Source organism: Cricetulus griseus (assembly GCF_003668045.3).
Source record: "Cricetulus griseus strain 17A/GY chromosome 1 unlocalized genomic scaffold, alternate assembly CriGri-PICRH-1.0 chr1_1, whole genome shotgun sequence".
NCBI classification, from domain to species: domain Eukaryota; kingdom Metazoa; phylum Chordata; class Mammalia; order Rodentia; family Cricetidae; genus Cricetulus; species Cricetulus griseus.
This window is the reverse complement of record NW_023276807.1, coordinates 182,471,267-182,492,542: the sequence shown is the minus strand read 5'-3', so window position 1 is coordinate 182,492,542 and position 21,276 is coordinate 182,471,267. Positions and strand designations below refer to the sequence as shown.

Here is a 21,276-nt window from a genome sequence, read left to right as displayed (position 1 = left end):
GCCTGAGTCCCCACTCATACCTGCCTAGCCGCTCTCCCCCTTCGGTCTCACACACTTTCACGCCTGATTGGGTGCTCAGCCACCCTTATTGTTTGGGTACTTGCATACATGTACATTTACACCAACAACTGCTAACACAGCTTATTAAGCAATTACTACGTGCCAGCAAGTGTCCAAAGCACTTCATAGGTATTAACTCACCTGACTCTCATGACAACCATTAGTAACCACAGGCATCATTTTCGTCTCTATTTTCCTGGAGAAGAAGCAGGTGTTAAGTATTTTGCCTGTAACAGCCAGTTTCTGCTACATAACAAATAAAAGCAAAAACTCTCTGGTATGCAACATTAAGATACTTACTTTTACACTATGTGTCTGTAGGTTGACTGGCATGTCTCTGCTATGTGTGTTCCTTTGGGGTCCAGAGGTGGAGAGTAACAGTAGCTACCTGGGGCAGACTTTTCTCAGATGGCTTAAGAGGAATGACTAAAATCATGCAATGCCTCTAAATATCTTAGTGTGAGATTGCTTCTGCCCATATTATATCTGCCAAAGAGAGTCTCATGGCCAAATGCAACTTTAACAAGCAAGCAAATATACTAATCCTCTGAAGTTGATGACTGGAGACAAAGAATTTTTGAAACAGATTTACTACCTGGTCACAGTACTGCCACCAGGGAGTGGCAGCTCTAGCTCTTGACCAGGCAGCTGGACAGTTGGTTCTACTGGAAACTCCTTACCACCCTCTATGTTCCTTCATGCTTGCATTTATGCCAACTAATAGACACCTCACACAGTCTTTCTACACATTAGCCACGTTTGTGAACACAGACACACACACACACACACACACACACACACACACACACACACTTCTTCCATATTGTGCCCCTCTCATTGAATTCTAACATTCAACTTTTGGGATGCTTGGAGATAATCATTTTATTTGCAATAAATTCTGGAGAATACTGCTCTTTTGCTCTCAGCATGCCAGCCAGGAGAGAGCCAAGAATCGTCTACAACAGAGGGAACTGTCATGCCCATCTTTTCTCACACCCAGCCCATTCCCATAGAGCAAACTTTACAATGTTTTCTGAACTGTCCTTGGTTTTGGAGAGGACCTGGGGCTTTTCTGGTCATGAAGCAGGCTACTTCAGAGGAGAATTCCTACTGAGTTCTGCCTAGGCCCAGACAGCAGGGATGTTTGTGCACAGGAGTGAGTAGATGCTCTTAGCAGAAGACCCCCTTTATTCCTTGTATACAGAGGAGCGAGTGGACAACCCTAGCAGAAGATCTCATTTATTCCTTTTCTACAGAGAACATGGGTATAGAGTCTTTGGGTGACAACTGGGGACTTTCAGAGTCAGAAGTGATCCAAGGACATTATTTAACTAGTACCGCACAGGATACTTCGACACATGTGAATGTGGACTAAATACAAATCTCCTTCCTATTTGCAAAAGACCTCACAAAATGTTCCTAACAGCCCATTCTGGAGGCTGGGATATTTGATTTTATGGAACTGAGAACCAAAGAACTAACTATGTATACAAAGGAAAGATGGAGCATCTTTTGGAACTCATATCTTTGACCTCTGAAGTACAGTCCACAGCTGGTTTAATATGAAAAATGAATTTTTGGCAGCCACTGAAACCTGGATCAGAATCATGAGAACATATGTGCACATGGTAATAGATTCACCAAAGTTAGATGTTTTTCTGTCATCCCCCCAAAGGCTGCATTTGATTATAACTTATGAGCCATCACCATTAGCAAGAATAGTTTTTGGTTGGGCAGTAATGGCCTTTCCTACAACAGGGATCAACATAAATTTTTGTAAACAGTATCGTATAATGAATATCACAGGCTTTGTTATTGCAAATGGATTGAATAAAAAGCCAGTATAGACTACATGTGAGTTAATGGACATGGATGTGCTCCAGTAAAATGTTGTTTGCCAGAGCAAATGACAAACTAGAGACAACATCCAATTAGCCTTATTGAACTTTGTGGAAGAAAAATCAGGAACTTGGAAGAAAGAAATAAAATTAGTATTCCTAATTTGATTAAGAGATAGAGGAGGAAGGAGAGGAGAAAGAGAAAATGGGGGTGGGGATCAAAATCCAGTAAGACTACCTTTAGGGTGTGGTCACCATTGCCTGCAAGATGGCTGGCCTCTTAATGTCCATGTATCAGCTTCCCTTTATGTGTTTGTCTTCCCTGATTTTTCTCTTGCAGGGAAGAGTCATTCTGGATTGTTCTCATGAGTATTTATGTTACTAAGACAAACCCCTCTGTCAAATGAATAAATAAACTGCATCTGGTTTACATACTAACCTTTTAGTATAACTTATCCTCTGAAAACTGAATGTTCTCTGAATAGCCTAGAAAAACAATTCCTGGTTTTCTTCCCTAAAGGTCAGCTGCCACCTGGGCTGTGGTGATACTGAGGTACAGTGGCCCTGGGTAGTTAGTTTTGAAGTTGCAAATCAATGTCAATCAGTTTACAGAGTTTCATCGGATCCCTGTTATATATTTCCAGACTACAGCATGGTTGTATTCCTCCTGCCTACACAGATGGTATGTCCAAAGTCACTTATTTTCAGTTGCCTCTCCACATTGCAGTATACAAAGAGGCAAAACCAAGTTATGGTCTGGAAAAAAGATGTAAGCTGTCAAATTAGGCTATTAATCAAGTGTTTAATCTATTAATCTACCAGTTCTGGTAGATCTCTCACTGTGGCGCTGACCATGCCCACTTGAGCGTGGTCCCAGGTGTGAAAGTGAGCGTGTGGGATTTGGTCTGGAGTCCAGGACAGGCTTTCTCTCTCTCTCGAGGTTATGGTAGGGTCACGGAGAGCAGCAGGGCATTGATCCTGGGTTATCAGTTTCTCATGTAAGTGTCTTCTCCCTGAATAAAATTAACCTATATCATCCTAGTCCCATGTATCTTAATTTGTACAACCACAATCAAGGGACCCAAAGAGCTTGTTGAATCTGCTGAGGATAATCAAGTGTTTGTTTACTTTCCGAGGTCATTCTAGGTAGGACATATCCAGCTTATGCAATGGCAGCAGCTTCCACACTTCAGCAGCTTAGCACATAATGACTCATTCTTGCTTTAGCAGTCTGCACATTGAGTGAGTGGGGAGGGAGGGAGGGTTCTATTTCACTTACCCAAAGACCTAGGCTAATAGAAACCCCACCATCTGGAATATCAACAGTTACCTCAACAAGGAAAAACTAGAGAATCATGAAGGGGCTTTTCAAACATCATTACTTTCTAACATCTCAGGAGCTAAAATATGGGTCATACATCTTGAATATTTCAAGCAAGCTTTGAAATACCATCTTTTGCATTTCTCTCACTGGCATACTACACAGCGTGGGTGGCCAAGGGACCATCACAGTCAGACATTGTTGTCAACAGATAGAAAGGGAGTCCAGGCAATGGTGGCACATGCCTTTAATCCCAGCACTTGGGAAGTAGAGTCTGGCAAATCTCTATGAGGCCAGCCCAGTCTACAAATTGAGTTCCAGGACAGCCAGGGCTGCCACACAAAGAAACCCAGCCTCAGAAGAAAAAAAGAAAGTGAGCCTTCCCACTTCAAATTATTTAAAGAAGAATAAAAGAAACCTCACAGGTGTACCCAGCTGCTTGGCTTTTAGTAAATTCTATATTAATCAAATTGACAACTGAGACTAGCCATCACAAGTCCCCTCTTTGTTAACTTGGTACACAATCATGCCTCCTTATGTTATGCTAATTTCCAAATGAAAACAATAACCAGGTCACAACGATGACTAACATGATAAAATTATCCCTCATACAACTGCAAACACATTATAAATTATGGAATAGGTGGCTATTGGAATAGCCACCTATGGAATAGGTCCCTTGAGGGACACTCTTTTGGTATTTCAAATTTTAAATATGATAACCGATGATATTCTCTTAATTGATGTTACATTTTAAGAGAAGTAGAATTTTTTTGTCTGTGTTTCCTGGCAGGAGCACTGCTGATCCTGGAACCAAAACTTTTAGGCCAGCAGAACTTAAGGTCATGGGAACAGGAAGGAAAAAAATTTTCCTAGTGGGTCACTAGGAGTGACAACGAGTGGATAATGCCCCTTTCCACCCATGATTCATTCTGGCTGTGGAAGAAATCATACTACATATTGAACACTGATTCAAAGTATATACTACCTTCTGGAGAGCCCTGCCATAGGCCTCCAGGCTGCCGTTACCAAATGGTGCTGTAACTGTGTCTTCAAAAGGCCAGTTGCTACAGGATGATAGGGAGCATGGTAAGACCACTGGATTCCATGACGATGGGCCCAATGGCATTCTTCTCTGCAGGTGAAGTGGGTTCCTTTGTCAGAAGCAATACTGTATAGAATACCATGATGATGATAATGCATTCAGTAAGTCAATGGATGGTAGTTTAGGCAGAAGCATTATGTACAAGAAAGGCAAATATATAATCAGCATAATTATCTACTCCAGCAAGAAGAAAACATTGTCTTTCCTGTGGAATAAGTGGTCCCAATGTAGTTAACCTACCACCGGATTTCTGGCTGGTTGGACTAGCAGGACCACAGCCTGCACCATCCAGAAGTGGACAGCTGAACCATTACAATTCTTTTCTGGGACAACACTGAAAGACATCAGTGAAGGGAAATTTTCACAGTGTATAGGACTTCGGGCAGCATGCATAGTCTTGCATTTGATCCCCAAGGAGAAATGGTCAGATGTGTGAGTGGATGTTGAGGGACTTGGGGAAAGCATGGTAAGAAACCCGGTGAGAAAGACATCTAAGGATGAAGGATGTGGATACATGTCTCCAAGTGAGTGAATGATGTGAAGATATATATTTCCTGTATAAATGCTCATCAAAAGGTGACTTCAGCAGAGGAAGAGTTCAACAACTAAGTAAATAAGTTGACTCTGTGGGCCCACAAAGTGGGCATGGTGGCTGAGATGGAGATGCATGGGCTTGACAACATGGACTGCCACTCACCAAGGCTGACCTAGCTACAGCTGCTGCTAAGTGCCAGATCTACCACCAAGCTACTTTAATTGTTCCCTCTCCACTCCTCCAGAGCTACTTCCTATGTCCCTTCGAAAAATAAGGAGATGGTGATCAGAGGAGAAGTTACAGAGGTGACTAACCGAAATGATTCCTAAGATGATATGGCAATAGGCATTCCTTACAAGCTCTAAGACAACTTTTAGGAAAGTGAGCAGGCCTGAATTTATGTTAAGTAGCACAAAGAGTGGACAGACATGACATTGTAGGAAAGGAAGCTTTGATTTTAATTTTTGGCTTTTATATTGGATGTAAGAGGAAAGAAAGGAAATTACTTAGCATTCAGATACTCATCTATTGAATTGCAGAGTCAAGCCTAACTAAGTCTTGGGAAACTTGGCAGAGGGTTCTGAAATAAAAATCACCCAGGGCCCCTACTCAGAGACATCTGATGCCAGGAATCTGCTCAGCGGATCTGAACTCCGAAGCAGGTTCCAGCACACCCAGACACTCCCGAGGCCCCGGGTGCAGTTCTGCCTTCATCCACGAGAAGAGGACAGACATCAGAGTATTGGATCTGTTTTCATCTATCAGAAGGGAACCTTGTCCCATACCCACCAGAAGAAAGGATGAGAAGAGGACAATGTAAAAGCACATTCAACAACAGAAAACCCAATATAACACCACTGGAAACTAGGAACCATACACCAGCAAGACCTGAACATCACAATGCAGATGAATCAGAAGAGAATGACCTTAAAAACATCTTCATGAAAATAATAGAGGATATCAAAGAGGACATGAGAAAATCCCTTAAAGAAATGGAAGAAAAAACAAACCAAAAAATACAAGGTATCAACAAATCTCCCAAGGAAACAGTTCAAGACATAAAACTGAAATAGAGACAATAAAGAAAGCACAATCTCAGGGAATGCTGGAAGTAGAAAAGCTGGGTAAACGATAAGGAACTAAGGACATAAGCATAACCAACAGAATACAAGAGATGGAGGAGAGAATCTCAGGAGTTGAAGACACACTAGCGGGAAATAGACTCATCAACCAAAGAAAATCTTAAGTCCAACAAATCCCTGACACAAAATATCAAGGAAATATGGGATACTGTGAAAATAACAAACCTAAGGATAATAGGTATAGAAGAAGGTGAAGAAACACAACTCAAAGGTACAGAAAACATATTCAACAAAATCATAGAAGAAAACTTTCCCAACCTAAAGAAAGACATGTCAATGAAAATACAAGAAACCTACGGAACACCAAATAGACTGAACCAAAAAAAAAGTCTCCTTACCACATAATAATCAAAACACCAAACATACAGAATAAAGAGAAAATATTAAGAACAGCAAAGGAAAAAGGTCAAGTAACTTATAAAGGCAAACATATCAGAATTACACCTGACTTTTCCATGGAAACTCTGAAAGCCAAGAAGGTCCTGGAGAGATATTCTACCTACACTAAGAGAACATGGATGCCAGCCCAGACTACCATACCCAGCAAACCTTTCTATCAATATAGATGGAGAAAACAAGATATTACATGACAAAACAGATTCAAACAAAACATATCCACCAATCCAGCCCTACAGAAAGTTCTGGAAGGAAAACTGAAACCCAAGGAAGTTAACTACAGCCAGAAAAATATAGGCACTAGATTATCCCACTTTACCAACAGCCAAAAGGAAAAAGGGACAAAATCCTACACATAACTTCGCCACCATCACCAAATCAAAAACAAACAAGAATGAACAATCAATGGTCATTAATATCCATCAACATTAATGGTCTTAACTCGCCTATAATAAGACACAGATTAGCAAAATGGATAAGAAGACGGAATTCATCCTTCTGCTGCATACAAGAAACACACCTCAATTTCAAAGTCAGATGGTAGCTAAGAATTAAAGGTTAGGGAAAGATTTTCCAATCAAATAAACCTAAGAAACAAGCGGGGATAGCAATCCTAATATCCAACAGATTGGGCTTTAAGCTGAAATCAATCAAAAGAGATGAAGGAGGGTATTTCCTACTCATCACAGGAGAAATCATCAGTATAAAGTCTCAATTCTGAACCCTTATGCCCAAAACAAAAGGCTTCCATGTTTGTAAAAGAAACATTACTAAAAATCAAATCACACATAAAACTGCACACAATTATAATGGGAGACTTCAACACCCCACTCTCACCACTGGACAGGAACACCAGACAGAAACTTAACAAAGAAACAAAGGAACTAATAGAAGTTACGGCACAATTGGACTTAACAGATACCTATAGAACATTCCATCCAAATACAAAACAATTTACCTCCTTCTCAGCGCCACATGGAACCTTCTCTAAAATAGACCACATACTTGGCAACATAGCAAACCTCAACAGGTACAAAAATTTTGAAATAGCCCCCTGTATCTTATCAGACCACCATGCTTTAAAGTTAGAATTCAACAACAACAGGAATTACAGAAAACCTACAAACTCATGGAAATTAAGTAACACCCAATTGCACAATTCCTGGGTCAGGGAAGAAATAAAAGGAATTAAAGATTTCCTAAAATTCAGTGAGAATGTGGACACAACATACTCAAACCTATGGGACATTTTGAAAGCAGTGCTAAGAGGAAAGTTCATAGTGCTAAGTGCCTACATGAAGAATCAGAAGAATAATCACACTAGAGAATTAACAGCACAACTGAAAGCTTTAGAACATAAAGAAGCCAATACACCCTGGAGGAGGAGCAGACTCCATGAAATCATCAAATTGAGGGCTGAAATCAATAAAATGGAAACTAGGAGAACAATACAAAGAATCAATATAACGAAGAGTTGGTTCTTCGAGAAAATCAGCAAGATTGACAAACATTTATTCAAACTTACCAAACAGCAGAGAGTGAACATGCAAATTAATAAAATCAGGAATGAAAAGGGGAAAATAACAACAGACACAGAGGAAATCCACAGAGTCATCAGGTCATACTTTGAAAACCTATGTTCCTCAAAATTCGAAAATCTAAAGAAAACGGACAATTTTCTGGACAGATTTCACTTACAAAAATTAAATCAAGAACAGATGAGCAACTTAAATAGACCTTCAACCCCTAATGAAATAGAAGCAGTCATCCGAAGTCTCCCAACCAAAAAAAGCCCAGGGCCAGATGGCTTCAGTGCAGAATTCCACCAGAAATTCAAGGAACAGCTAATACCAATTCTCCTCAAAGTATTCCACAAAATAGAAGCAGAAGGGATATTGCCAAACTCTTTCTATGAGGCTTCAATAACCATGATACCCAAGCCACACAAAGACACAACTAAGAAAGAGAACTACAGACCAACATCCCTCATGAATATTGATGCAAAAATTCTCAATAAAATGCTGTAAAATCAAATCCAAGAACACATCGGAGAAATCATCCACCATGATCAAGTAGGCTTCATCCCAGGGATGCAAGGATGGTTAAACATACAAAATCCATCAATGTAATCCACCATATAAACAGACTGAGGAAAAAACCACATGATCATCTCACTAGTTGCCTAAAAAGCCTTTGACAAAATCCAACACCCCTTCATGGTAAAGGTCTTGAAGAAATCAGGGATAACAGGCACATGCCTCACCATAATAAAAGCAGTATACAGCAAGCCGATAGCCAACATCAAATTAAATGGATAGGAAACTCAATGCAATTCCTCTAAAATCAGGGACAAGACAAGGCTGCCCACTCTCTCCATACCTCTTCAATATTGTCCTTGAAGTTCTAGCTAGACCAATAAGACCACAAAGGAGATCATGGGAATACAAATCAGAAAGGAAGAAGTGAAACTCTCACTATTTGCAGATGATATGATAGTCTGCATAAGTGACCAGAAAAACTCTACCATGGAACTCCTACAGCTGATAAACACCTTCAGTAAAGTGGCAGGATAAAAGATTAACTCAAAAAATCTGTATCCCTACTATATAGCGATGAAACATTGGGGGAGAAAGAAATCAGAGAAACATCACCCGTTACAATTGCCACAAACAACATAAAATACCTTGGGGTAACACTAACCAAAAAAGTGAAAGACCTGTACCATAAGAATTTTGAGTCTCTAAAGAAAGAAATTAAAGAAGATACCAGAAAATGGAAAGATATCCCATGCTTTTGGATAGGTAGGATCAACATAGTAAAAATGGCAATCTTGCCAAAAGCAATCTACAGATTCAATGCAATCCCCATCAAAATCCCAACACAATTCTTAACAGACCTTCAAAGAACAATTCTCACAACTTTATATGGAGAAACAAAAGACCCAGGATAGCCAAAACAACCCTGTGCAATAGAGGAACTTCTGGAGGCATCTCCACCCCTGACTTCAAACTCTATTACATAACTATAGTCCTGAAAACAGCTTGGTATTGGCACATATATAGGTAGACCAATGGAATTGAGTTGAAAACCCTGATATTAACCCACACACCTATGAACACCTGATTTTTGACAAACAATCCAAATTTGTATGCTGGAAAAAAGACACCCTATGGAAGGCCTCACCATCCAGGGGGAGCAAAAAGGATATGTGACAGGTAGGGTTTTAGTTGGGAGGGGTGGTGGGGGAGGACAGGAGGGAGAAGGGAACTGGGGTTGTCATGTAAAACAATCTTGTTTCTAATTTAAATTTTAAAAATCTGAAAGAAAAAAATCACTCAGTGTTGATTATTTGAGGTCAAACTGGCCAGACACTGATGTCCTTCCCAGCCTGCCACTGGGTGTGGGCTGCTTTGGGTAGAACTTTGCTTTGCGAAATCACTCCTTGAAGAGCTGAGGATTAACTCATTTTTTTTAATGCATCAACAGCAACACATCTCGCATGGACTTTGTGTACACAGCACACTTCCTCTCTGGATTATTTTTTACCTTGAAAAGAATTGCAAAGATGTACCCAAACGTTGAGTTATAGTGACTAGGAATGCCAGCAAATGCATCTGGCATGAGTGGGAAACCTGGGATGTAAGCAGCTTAGCTGGTGACCCATTTCCCCTCACTGGTTAGCTACTGAGCCGATTTATTCTCACTGAAGCCTTTTGTAGGGTATAATGTATATTATGAGTTTTACAAGAACCAATGGCATTTAGGTATTTTCTTGAAGTTCCCCCAAATAATAAGAAAGCTGATACTTCAACTCATCTAAAAACTCTGCCATTATATTTGGCATCTACTGTGTGCTAGGCACTCTAATTAGTATAAACATTTCCTGGACACATTGTGAGAGTTTGTTAATATTCTCATTCTGTAGAGGAGAAACAGTGGAGGCTAAAAGATATCTCCTAAACCTCCAGAATATGAGGCATAAACACAAAGAATACTAAATGAGGAAATATCTACAGTGAGTTTTTCTCACTACCATTGTGGTAGAGTAATATGGATTACCATAGATAACATTTACATGCTTGAGACTTGCTCTTTGTGGTGTGGGGCAGTGTTTTGGAAAAGTCAAGGAGAAGATATGCCATGAAGCTTCTTGTCCCCAGACACCAAAGCTTTTGCTTTATGTTTTTAAACTTCCCTGTGAAAAGGCACCCTGATGCATCTCTGATTCTAGTGATGTGAGTTGCAGAAGTGGCTGTAAAAAATGCATTAGAAGTATGAACAAACACATTACCTATGGTGCTAGCAGACAGCAAGCAAGGGCATAATCTCTTCTGCTTTGGAATTTGGAGCTTATTTGTGAAGTGGGAATTCAGATGCATTCTGGCCAACTCTTGAGTTGTGGTTGTCAGGATGTCAACACCTGATTGTTCCCTGGATTCTCTGTAAGAGACAAGGTAGAAGCAAAATAGAACTTGATGGCTGACCTATACTTCTCTTTCCAAACTCAAGAAGCAGAGCTTGGTGGACTTTCTCACTTTAGTTGAGACCCAGCTCCATCCACATGGCCTTAGCCTGAGCTTGGGAGCTGGACTGTAGCAGACCTCAGAGTATTCAGGGTTTTAGTGAGGCTGTGCTGACCTACTTCTTCATGGATTACCAATAATAGGATTTGCTACTCGGAAGCTGGGCATACCTACCCAAAACACACAGGGCATCGCCTACAGATAAATATGGCTTTTGTTTTTTACTGTTTCTTTCAAGTTCTGGGCTTTTGGGATACACATGCAGCTCAGCCTTTTTGTCTGCCAGGGTGCACCTGCTCAGAGGAGAGTTTTGGCAGGTGTGCTGTGCTGACAGGATTCCAGAGGGTGAGGGGGTGGGGGAGAGTAGATTTTATTTAGGGATGATATGGAGTGACACAGGCTTAGAGTTTGTGGGAAATCAACTAAATCTCCATGGGATTCATTTAGTTGGTTCTGGAGTTTATAGAGCAGAACATTTTTCAACAACATTAATCTTTTATTTCAAGTCCATTATTTTCTATTTAATACCCATGTCTAGTGACAGTATCTATCCAATACCACTTCTAAATTACCTGATGCTTATCAAGTTTTCTGTTTTCTTATACAGGAGTCTGCAATGCATGTCTATGCCTTTGGGAAAGATTCCAGGCAACTTTCTTGAAGAACTCAAGCAAGTGAAAATTGAAAACTCACCCTTATTTGAACTTCCCCGGGGGGTTTTCACCAACATGAGTACCTTGGAGTACCTTTGGCTCAACTTTAACAATGTCACTGTGATCCACCTAGGCGCTCTGGAGGACCTGCCGGAGCTTAGAGAGCTGAGGCTGGAGGGGAACAAACTCCGTTCAGTACCATGGACAGCGTTCGGTGCCACCCCTCTCCTGCAGGTCTTGGACCTCAAACACAACAGGATTGACGCACTCCCTGAATTGGCTCTCCAGTTCCTAGCCAACCTGACTTACTTTGACATATCCTCCAATAGGCTGACAGTTGTATCCAAGGGTGTCTTCTTGAACTGGCCAGTCTATCAGAAACATCAGCAGCACGGTTGTAGGGCTGAGATTTTCTCCAGCATGGTGTTGGCACTGCATAATAATCCCTGGGTATGTGATTGCCGTTTAAGAGGGCTTGCTCAATTTGTCAAGTCCATTAGTCCCCCATTCATACTGGTAAATTCTTACCTGATATGCCAGGGCCCTGTAGCTAAGGCAGGGCAGCTTTTACATGAGACCAAGCTTGGTGTTTGTATGAAGCCAAATATCTCAACCCCTAGTGCCAATGTTACTATCCAGGTAGGGAAGAATGGGACCCTGCAATGCTTGGCACAAGCAAGTCCCTTACCAACCATAGCATGGAAATATCCTCTGAGCACATGGAGAGAATTTGATGGTAAGCCACATGTACTTGCTGGGTCTATATGGGGGTGGGTGTAGAGATCTGTTAGGAGTCTGTCTCATTACAGAGATTTAAGCTGTGCCTGTCATGAAGGATGGGTGCAGATAAGATTGGAATATATGTGCATTGACTCTCCAGAAAAGAGCTCAAGATAGCATTTCACTATCAGCACTGTTTAAAGTTGGTACTTGCAGATCTCATATATAATAGATGTAAATTTTAATAGAATTACATGCTAACAAATACATTTTGGGGGAAACTTCTAGATGAAAAGCACAATATTAACATTTTAGAATCCTAAAATTTCTAGCTAGAATTTATTTTAGCAAGTGTCACCAGAACCACGTGGGGTGCTTATTTGAAATAAAACTTATAAAGCCCAGCTCTGGAGATTTGAGCTCAGTGAGTCCAGGGCCAACAATATGTATTGTTATATGTGTACTTCTGTGGTGTTCCCCTTGAGTGATCCCCATAAGGTTAGTATAGCAAGTCCTACATATCAACTGAATATTTACTCAATAAAAGCTCAAAATTATACTAGGGCCTATAGGGAGGAAGTGCCATCTAGGGGCTGTGAACTGGGATGTGAGATTGCACCTCCTTTCTTGGAGTAGATTTCAGAATTTCTAAAAGTCAGGCAAGGGCTTCCCAGGAGCATGTTGGAGCTGGAAGGACATTTTTGGCTTCCTAACTATTCCTGTCTAGAACAGTTGAAATGAAATAAAATTTAAAGGATGCGGCCAAGTCAGTTGTCATAAATGATGATGAACGCCCAGGTGGTTAAAAAAAATACCCAACTGACTGAATTTTTCACTTTTCCCTTTATTTTGATATTTCCTTATTGACTGGGAGTTAAATGCTAACAGCAGAGAGAGAGAGACATGATTCATCATTGTAGTTCTCTTTTAAATCAAGAAATGTTTCCAGAGACGCTCTTCCATCACTTGTTTTACAAATGACTTAATTATTTATCTTATGTATATGGGTTACCTTTGCTGTGATAAAACACCATGATGAAAGCAACTTGGGTAGGAAAGGATTTATTTTTCTTATGCTCCCTCATCACTGTTAATCAATTAGGGAATCTAAGACAGCATTTGAAGGATCATGGAGGCAAGATCTGATGCAGAAGCCATGGAGGACCACCAGCCCAGGGGTGGCCCCACCCACATTGATCACCAATTAGGAAAATGCCCTTCAGGCTTGCCTATAGCCTGATCTTATGGAGATATTTTCTCAACTGATGATCCCACCTCTCCAATGACTCTAACTAATGTCAAGTAGACAAAAATCTAGCCTGCCCAAGAAATGTTTTACCTTCATGTATGTCTGTGAACCACATACATGCCTAGTGCCTGCAGTGTCCATAAAAGGGCATTGGAATACCCTGAAACTGGAGTTAAAGATAGCTATGAGCCCCCATGTGAGTGCTAGGAATTAAACTCTTAACTTCTAAATTATCTTGCTGGGCCCACTATAATCATTTTTAATGTTGTGCTATATCTAGTCTCCCAGAAATAATAACAGGTAGGACTTAATAACATTTTCTATAAAACTTGTAGAGTGAGTGAATGTCATCTCATTTACTTGACAAGGAAACTGATGCTAAGAGAACTTAATCACTTTGTCCAGGACCATGCACTTCAAAGAGTTGGGAACCCACATATTTGATTTCCAGGTTCTGAGGCACTGCATATCTGGGAAGTAAGAACTCCTTAGGAGCTCATGATATCTCTTAATCACCCCATTTTGAAAAATCTCAAGCCATGGTATTAGGTTCAGCAAGGCCAAAGTGGGCACAACTAGTGTTTAAAGAATGTGATCTCCTTAAATAGAAGAATTGGTTCCACATACTTGCTGTCTCTGAATAACCATGGATAAGTTAATCAGCTATTCCAACCCTCAACATCTTATATACGAATTAAATGCTTACTCCATAGAGTTTCTAGAAAGATAACCCCTGACACAAGGTACATGCTTACTAAATAGTAACCATCTTTTTAACATAGGACCTAACCTTGCTAGAACTTCTCAGTTGTCTACCAAGAAAATGCACAGCTGTTTTGTTCTTCTTTTTACCCAGTGTTGACCTCATTGATTACAGAAGATACCATTCTGTCCCAGCTTGTCATTCCAACAGCTCATCTGATAGACAGTGGTGATTACACTTGTATGGCCTTCAACTCTATTAGCAGAAGCTCCCTTGTCATCTCCCTCTACATCCAGCCTGCCCAGGCCATGCCTGGATTGCATTCTCTTTCCATCTCCTCAGAGATCAGTGCCTATGTTGACCTACGGGTGGTCAAACAGACAGTGCATGGCATCTTGCTGGAGTGGCTCACAGTGACCAACCTCCTGGAGGAGCAGTGGTTCACCCTCTACATTACATCTGATGAAGCTCTCGGGAAGAAAGTCGTCCACATTGGCCCTGGAATCAACACATATGCTGTGGATGACCTCCTTCCTGCTACAGAATATCAAGCATGCCTCAGCCTGAGGAGTCAGCCTCCAGCCCAGGGCCAGTGTGTGGTCTTTGTGACAGGCAAAGACGATGGTGGGCTGGAGGGTCGTGAGCGCCTCTTGCATGTCACTGTGGTCTTGTGTGCTGTGCTCCTGGCACTGCCTGTGGGTGCTTATGTGTGGTCAGCCCAGGGGCCATACAACTGCAGTGAGTGGTGTTTTTGCTGCTGTTTTCATCACAGGAAAACACTCAGGTGCCCCCAAGCAGTACCACAGTGCAAAAATAGCTCTTTCAAAGATCTTCCAGCTGCCTATGAGGATGGTGAGAGTCACAAAGTTGTGGAGGAGAATGAGGAGATAGAAAAGGAGGGTAACAGTTAACAACTCAACATGGTACAGAAACAGGTGAACCTCCATGTAGCAAGCTTTCTTGCCGAACTATCTTTGGGTCACCAGTCTGCAAATAATGACCCAGAGACCTACTATTAGTTATGAAAGCTTTGCCTTAGCTTAGGCTTGTTTTTTTAACTAGCTCTTATAACTTAAATTAACCCTTTTATATTAATCTACATTCTGTCACATTCTGCTTTTTCCATGTCTCCTCTCTGTGTCTGACTGGTGACTGCCTTTCTTCTTCCCAGAGTCCTCTCTGTCTCTGGAAGTCCCGCATATACCTCCTGCCAAGCTGTTGGCTGTTCAGCTTTTTATTACACAAAGTGTACAAATATCCCACAACACCTCCAGTCCCTGAAACAAAACTTCCATGACAGAACAGGTTGGCTCCATCCATTTACCAAACAATTACTGGTTGAATAGCCACTGTATTCTAATCAAGAAACTTGATGGAGAGAGTTCAGACATAAGAAAGGGAACACATTATTTATCTTCATAGAGCTAAAGCTAATAGAGCTCTGTCTTATTAAACTGGTTATTTTATTATGCCTGACAGTGGCTAGACATTAATAAATGTTATTATTTGTATACACACAGTCCTACATCATTTACATTGGACATCTCATATACATTATCCTGCAAAGGGGTAGCAGAATTCTCTTTACTGAAGGTAAAGAAACTTGATCTCAGAAAAGTCAATGATTTGCCCATCACCTATCTAGCAGGTAGCAGGGCACTGGTCTACAGAGGATAAATCCCATTTTTCTACAAATGAGACAGATACTGACTTTACTACAACCACTGTGCTCGCTAGGGTATTCTGAGAATCAATGGCAGGTCAAATAACAGTTCAAAAATTAATGACAACACTGATATTGAGATTAATCTTCCTTCATTTCTTTAGGTTCTTATTTTTTCTTCTGAGAAGAAGAAATAAACTTTTTAAAATGGAAATTCTGTTTGTGCTGGATAGTTTCATGTTAACTTGATACAAGCTAAAGTCATCTGAGATAAGGAAACCTCAATTAAGAAAATGTCTTCGATTTTCATGGACACCAGGCAATGAAAATCATCTGCTGAAGCAGATCCAGAAGTGCATGGGTGGGCCTGTCAGAGTGCTGGGATTTGAGCTTCGGTGTTTGAACCCAGGATCTCGAAATACATCATGATTCCTGTCCATTAGATTTTAAGGTGTATGTAGGTAATCTTGGAAACAATGGGAACAAGACTGAACTAGAGAGGGCTTTTGGCTATTATGGACCACTTCGAAGTGTGTAGGTTGCTCAGAACTCTCCTGGCTTTGCTTTTGTTGAATTTGAGGATCCCTGAGATGCCACTGATGCTGTACGATAGCTGGATGGAAGAACACTGTGTGGTTGCTGTGTGAGAGTGGAACTGTCTAATGGTGAAAAAAGAAGTCGAAATCATGGCCCACCTCCCTCTTGGGGTCGACACCCTCGAGATGATTACCATAGGAGGAGTCTTCCAACTTGTCGAAGATCTCCAAGGAGAAGTTTCTCTAAACCAAAGCAGATCACTTTCTAGAGATAGGACTCTGTCTCATGAGAGAAACCACAAGTCATCTCCATCCTTCTCTAGGTCTCCTGGCCAATCTAGGTCAAATGAAAGGAAGTAGAAGACCAGTTTGCTAAAGAAGTGGTATACAGAAAATAACTTCATTTGATAGGAGTATGTACAGGAAATTCAAGTTTTGTTTGATACTTCATAATCTTGGTGCATTTTTAAGATATTTTAGCTGCTCAAATTTGCTTTGAACTTTAGTTTTTCATAGACTGAAATAAACCTAGATCCTACCCAGTTAAAATGTGATGTACTAATGATATAGAAACCGCTGGCAGAAATGGAATAAAGCTCTACTTTGTCTAGAAGCTGGGATACGGTGTGGAGCTGTTGGTAAAAGAATGGTCAGTCTTTAAAAGCTGTTAGTGAACACCAGCTAACAGGTACAGGGTGGGAGCACCCTGAAGGCTTTCAGAGATTCCTTACTGATTGCTATATATGGACACAAAGCTGTAACATTCTTTACTTGGAAATGGAAGACTTTAAGTTACCTGTGTCCTATCAGTGTAAAGGGTACATTGTAGAGCTGAACCTTTGAGTGCAAGATTTCTTTTTCATGCTGTCATTTGCAATATGTTTGTGAGAATCTTTGGGATTAAAGTTTTGGTTACAAATTGTTGTTTAAGTTGAAAAAAAAGAAAATATCTTCATATGATGCAAGCCTGTAGGGCATTTTCATAATAAGTGATTGATAGGGAAGGGCCCAGCCTACTGTGGGTAATGTCATCCTGTGCTGGTGGTCCTGGGATCTATAAGAAAGCAGGCTGAGCAATCCATGGTGAGCAAGCTAGTAAGCAGCACCCCTCCATGGTCTCTGATTAAGCTCCTGCCTTCAGTTTCCTTTCCTGTTTGAAATCCCATTCTGCCTGCCTTTGATAATGAACAGTAATATGGAAGTGTAAGCCAAGTAAACCCTTTCCTTCCTAACTTGCTTTTTATTCATAGTGTTTCATTGCAGCAATGGGAACTCTAACTATGACACTATTGTAAAAAAGGTAGAAAAAGAATCACATTGTCATCTCATGCTGGAAACTGAGTCTTTTAGAGCAGCTCCCTGCAGCCCTTAGTTATTTCTGATCCCCCTAAAGGGACCTTCATGTGTCCATATACCAGGTATAGCCTTCATCCTCATGTAGCATCTTCTCTCTTATTTCAGTCCATTTCCCCATGACTGGAATCTTGATAACCATCGGAGAAGAGCAATTGCTTGCCAACTGATGCTAACACCCATGGCAGGTTTTCAGAGTCTGGATTCTCCCAAAGCCCCCATTGTGACAAACATGTAGTCTATAGTCACAACTACTTGAAAAACTGAGACAAAAAGACTATTAGAGCCCATGAGTTCAAGACTAGCTTGATCAGCACAGTAAGATCTGTCTAAACAAATAAACATCAACAACAAAGCACCTTTGTTTATGGTGACAGAATCCTTGATGATCTTGAAAAGCGAGGAGTTTTCTCATCCCCACCTTTTACCACATTTGCCAGCGTGGCTCCGGGGGACAGCAGCAGCAGGATAAAGCCCCACATACTCTCTTAGTGACATTTTGTCAGTTCTTTCTTGGAGTGAGGATACCAAAAGGCTCCAAGTTACAGCTGGATTTTAGGATGTCTACCTTACCTTCTGCCAGGTCTTTTCACCTGTCCCCCTCCCTCCTCTGTGGGCCATCCAGGTGTAAGCCTGTGAACCAAGGTCCTTTTTCCAGGACATGTGCTCTTGTATGTGGGCCACAGCATACCATCCTCAAATGCCCTCATACAACTAAGAATAGCAACTGAGCTTTTATCAGTAACTCCGAAGCAGACACTAGGTGTTTGCATATATTAGCCCTTGCTGCCCTCACAGCAACAAGCCTTTGCACCCTGTAGTGATGAGAAAAGAGAGGCCCAGACAGCTTTGGTCTTTTTGCACAAATTCACACGTAAGGAGTGAAACCTGCACTTACACCTAAGACTGTCAAAGTTGCAAAGCACCTTATTATTTCATAAAATTAGAAAGTCTGAGCTTAGAGGGTTGGGGAGATAGCTCAGTCAGTAAAGTGCTTGTTATGCAAGCATGAGGACCTGAGTTTGATCCCCCCCAGAATCAAATTTTTTTAAAGTCAGGCAGACATTATGGAACATGCTTGTAATCCCAGGTAGGCACAGATAGATAGGCAGATCACTAGAGCTTGCTGGCTAGCTAGTCTATCAGAATAGGCAAGCTTCAGGTAAAAGTGAGAGACCCTATTTCAATATACAAGGTGGAGAGTAATTGAAGGAGACATTCAATTACTGAGAGTGACCTCTGACCTCCTTATGCACATGGGTACCTGCCCCAGTGCCTACACACACACACACACACACACACACCTAATTCCAAGCTCACTGGGATGGAAAATGGCTTCAGATCATTTAGAATCACCCCTACTGATTGGGCATGAGATTAACGCTCCAGTTATAGGCTTTGGAAAGCGGTTGCCATTCCAAGTTGCTGTTCCTGTGTCCTTCCTACATACTGATTTGGAAACCTGTCATCAAGCCAGACTGTAGTTCTAGGTCTACCTCAGTGTGTTAGAGTAGGCTGCCCTTCAGCTTGCCATTTCCTCATGCTGTGGGACTTGCAGACCTCACCCCACTGACAGGGTCTCCTCCAGTGCTGAGCATATTTGCTGATCTTGTTTGGCTCTATCCTTTCTCCCAGTAGGCTCGTGTTGGCTACTACACCCTTTCCCCTTCTGTGATCATTTCCAAGACTGGCTTTCCTTGGGTTAAGTTCCTAAATTTGTCCATATACCCACCCTCCTCCTAAGGACCACAATTTTGAACAGAACTTGCAGTCCAGAGACCTTCACTACCATATTCCCAGAGCTGAACTGCTTTTTCTGGTGTCATGCACACTTGAGGCCTTACAAGTCCTGCTCCCACTGGACTGCTATAGGGGTCATTAGCCTTGCTTCATACCTAGTTCTTCCTCCAAACAATCCTGATCAGACACGTCTAGATTGAGAAAAATAGAATGTAAGTCCAGGACAAGACAAGGTCTGCAAAGGTATTGTAATTAAGATGTAGGCAGAAAATTTAGACAAAATGTTGTGATCTCCCTCAGTGTTAGGATGGAAGTAATGAATATCATCACCCACTGAATGAGTCAGGAATATTGGTCCCCACAAGTCAGTAAACATAATACAAGAGGAGGTCAGTTTTTCCTTTAAATGGTTTTATTTACCGTTTACAAAAGAGTTTGACTGCATGCATGTTATAGGATGTGGAACTTCCTGTGGTGGCAAGCATGATCCAGCCCAGCACTCTCCTGAAACATGGGCTAGATAGTGCCTTCCAGACTGGACTCTTAAGCTCCAGATGGACTGCTAGTGTCCATCCCTCAATACTGTGTGGGCCAGCGACAGCAGACCTCCAGGTGAGGACTCCGCATACTAGCACAGCTGTGTAACACCTCAAAACACAGACTGGGGAATCAAGAAAACTGCATGTTCATACAATCTGATCACATCAGAAACCATGGAATTCTAGAGGGCTTCACAGAGTGTACTTATCTAGAGTTCCTTAAAGAATTTCCTCAAAGGACAACAGAACTTCCATGTATTAACCATGGCAGTTTGCAGGATTTCTCTCCTACAATATTATTACATGCTAACAATGTATGTCCCAGCTAGAGAAAAATGATGTGGACCAAGACCTCTCAGACTGGAACTCTGCTACTGATCCACTATGTGCATGGAGCAAATCACTCTGGGAGACTCATTTCTCTGTGTCAGCCAAACAGACTTCGTCTGGATACTACTTCCTGACTCTGGTTCTTTGTGAGTGATACAGGATGAGGGGTGAATGGAAGGAAAGTTGTGTGAGTTCAGGGAAAGCCATTATCAGACAGTGACTTTCCAGGGCAGCGGCTGTCCCCAGTCTCAGCATAGTCCTTCCTGGGGACACCTGGTGGGGTTGCTGAAGGTGCTAATACTTTCTGGATGAAGTGTAGCCAGAGAACTGGTTTATGACAAATACCTTGTAATCATGCTTCTCTGCTCTTGGTTAAAGCCCTCAGAGTCACTGCTTTCTTAGGGTTTGCTTGCTTTGTTTTACAGACAAGGAAGAAGATAACTGAGTTTAAACAGTATCTCTAAGCTCCTGTGATTTGAGGAAAGTTGGATCAAAAATGAGCTCACCTTGCTATGTATCTTCAAGCCAGGCTGGACACTACTCTCACTCTTGGAAGAACTCACCTTATATTTACATGTCTGGAACACAGTTTTTTTTTCTAGATGCCAGTTCTATTGTTCACTGGTTTAGGGCACAAACCTTAAAGATACCATGAGTTTTCAGAGCATTTGCCCCTTTTCTATAGCCCACAAAGCTCACTGACTTTCAGCTTTAGCTGAGAACAAACCTCCATTCACATGAAGCTGAAGCTTCATGACCTAAATTCTTGCCTGTCTTGTCACCTGTGGTCTGGGTGCTATTTCTCAACTAAGGATGACAAGGTCCCAGTAGTTTGCCAATGACTATGGGAACTACAGTTGGTGAGTAGAA

General features: G+C 41.4%; 1 protein-coding gene and 1 pseudogene across 1 annotated transcript; both read left to right on the top strand.

The window, feature by feature from the left end:
• Positions 1-11,127: 11,127 nt before the first annotated feature.
• On the top strand, positions 11,128-15,156 carry Lrit2 (leucine rich repeat, Ig-like and transmembrane domains 2). Its single transcript, XM_027389332.1, has 3 exons — positions 11,128-11,237; positions 11,528-12,309; positions 14,399-15,156. Exons 1-3 carry the CDS (start codon positions 11,128-11,130, stop codon positions 15,154-15,156), a joined length of 1,650 nt encoding a protein of 549 aa, XP_027245133.1.
• A 9-nt stretch (positions 15,157-15,165) lies between these two features.
• LOC100755096 lies at positions 15,166-16,804 on the top strand (annotated as a pseudogene).
• Positions 16,805-21,276: the final 4,472 nt, after the last annotated feature.

Coding starts and splice junctions, on each gene's coding strand:
- Lrit2 (XM_027389332.1), top strand. CDS start 11,128: ATGGCTTTTGTTTTTTACTGTTTCTTTCAAGTTCTGGGCTTTTGGGAT. Junction 11,238..11,527: donor TCAGAGGAGAGTTTTGGCAG/GTGTGCTGTGCT, acceptor TTTCTTATACAG/GAGTCTGCAATGCATGTCTA. Junction 12,310..14,398: donor CACATGGAGAGAATTTGATG/GTAAGCCACATG, acceptor CTTTTTACCCAG/TGTTGACCTCATTGATTACA.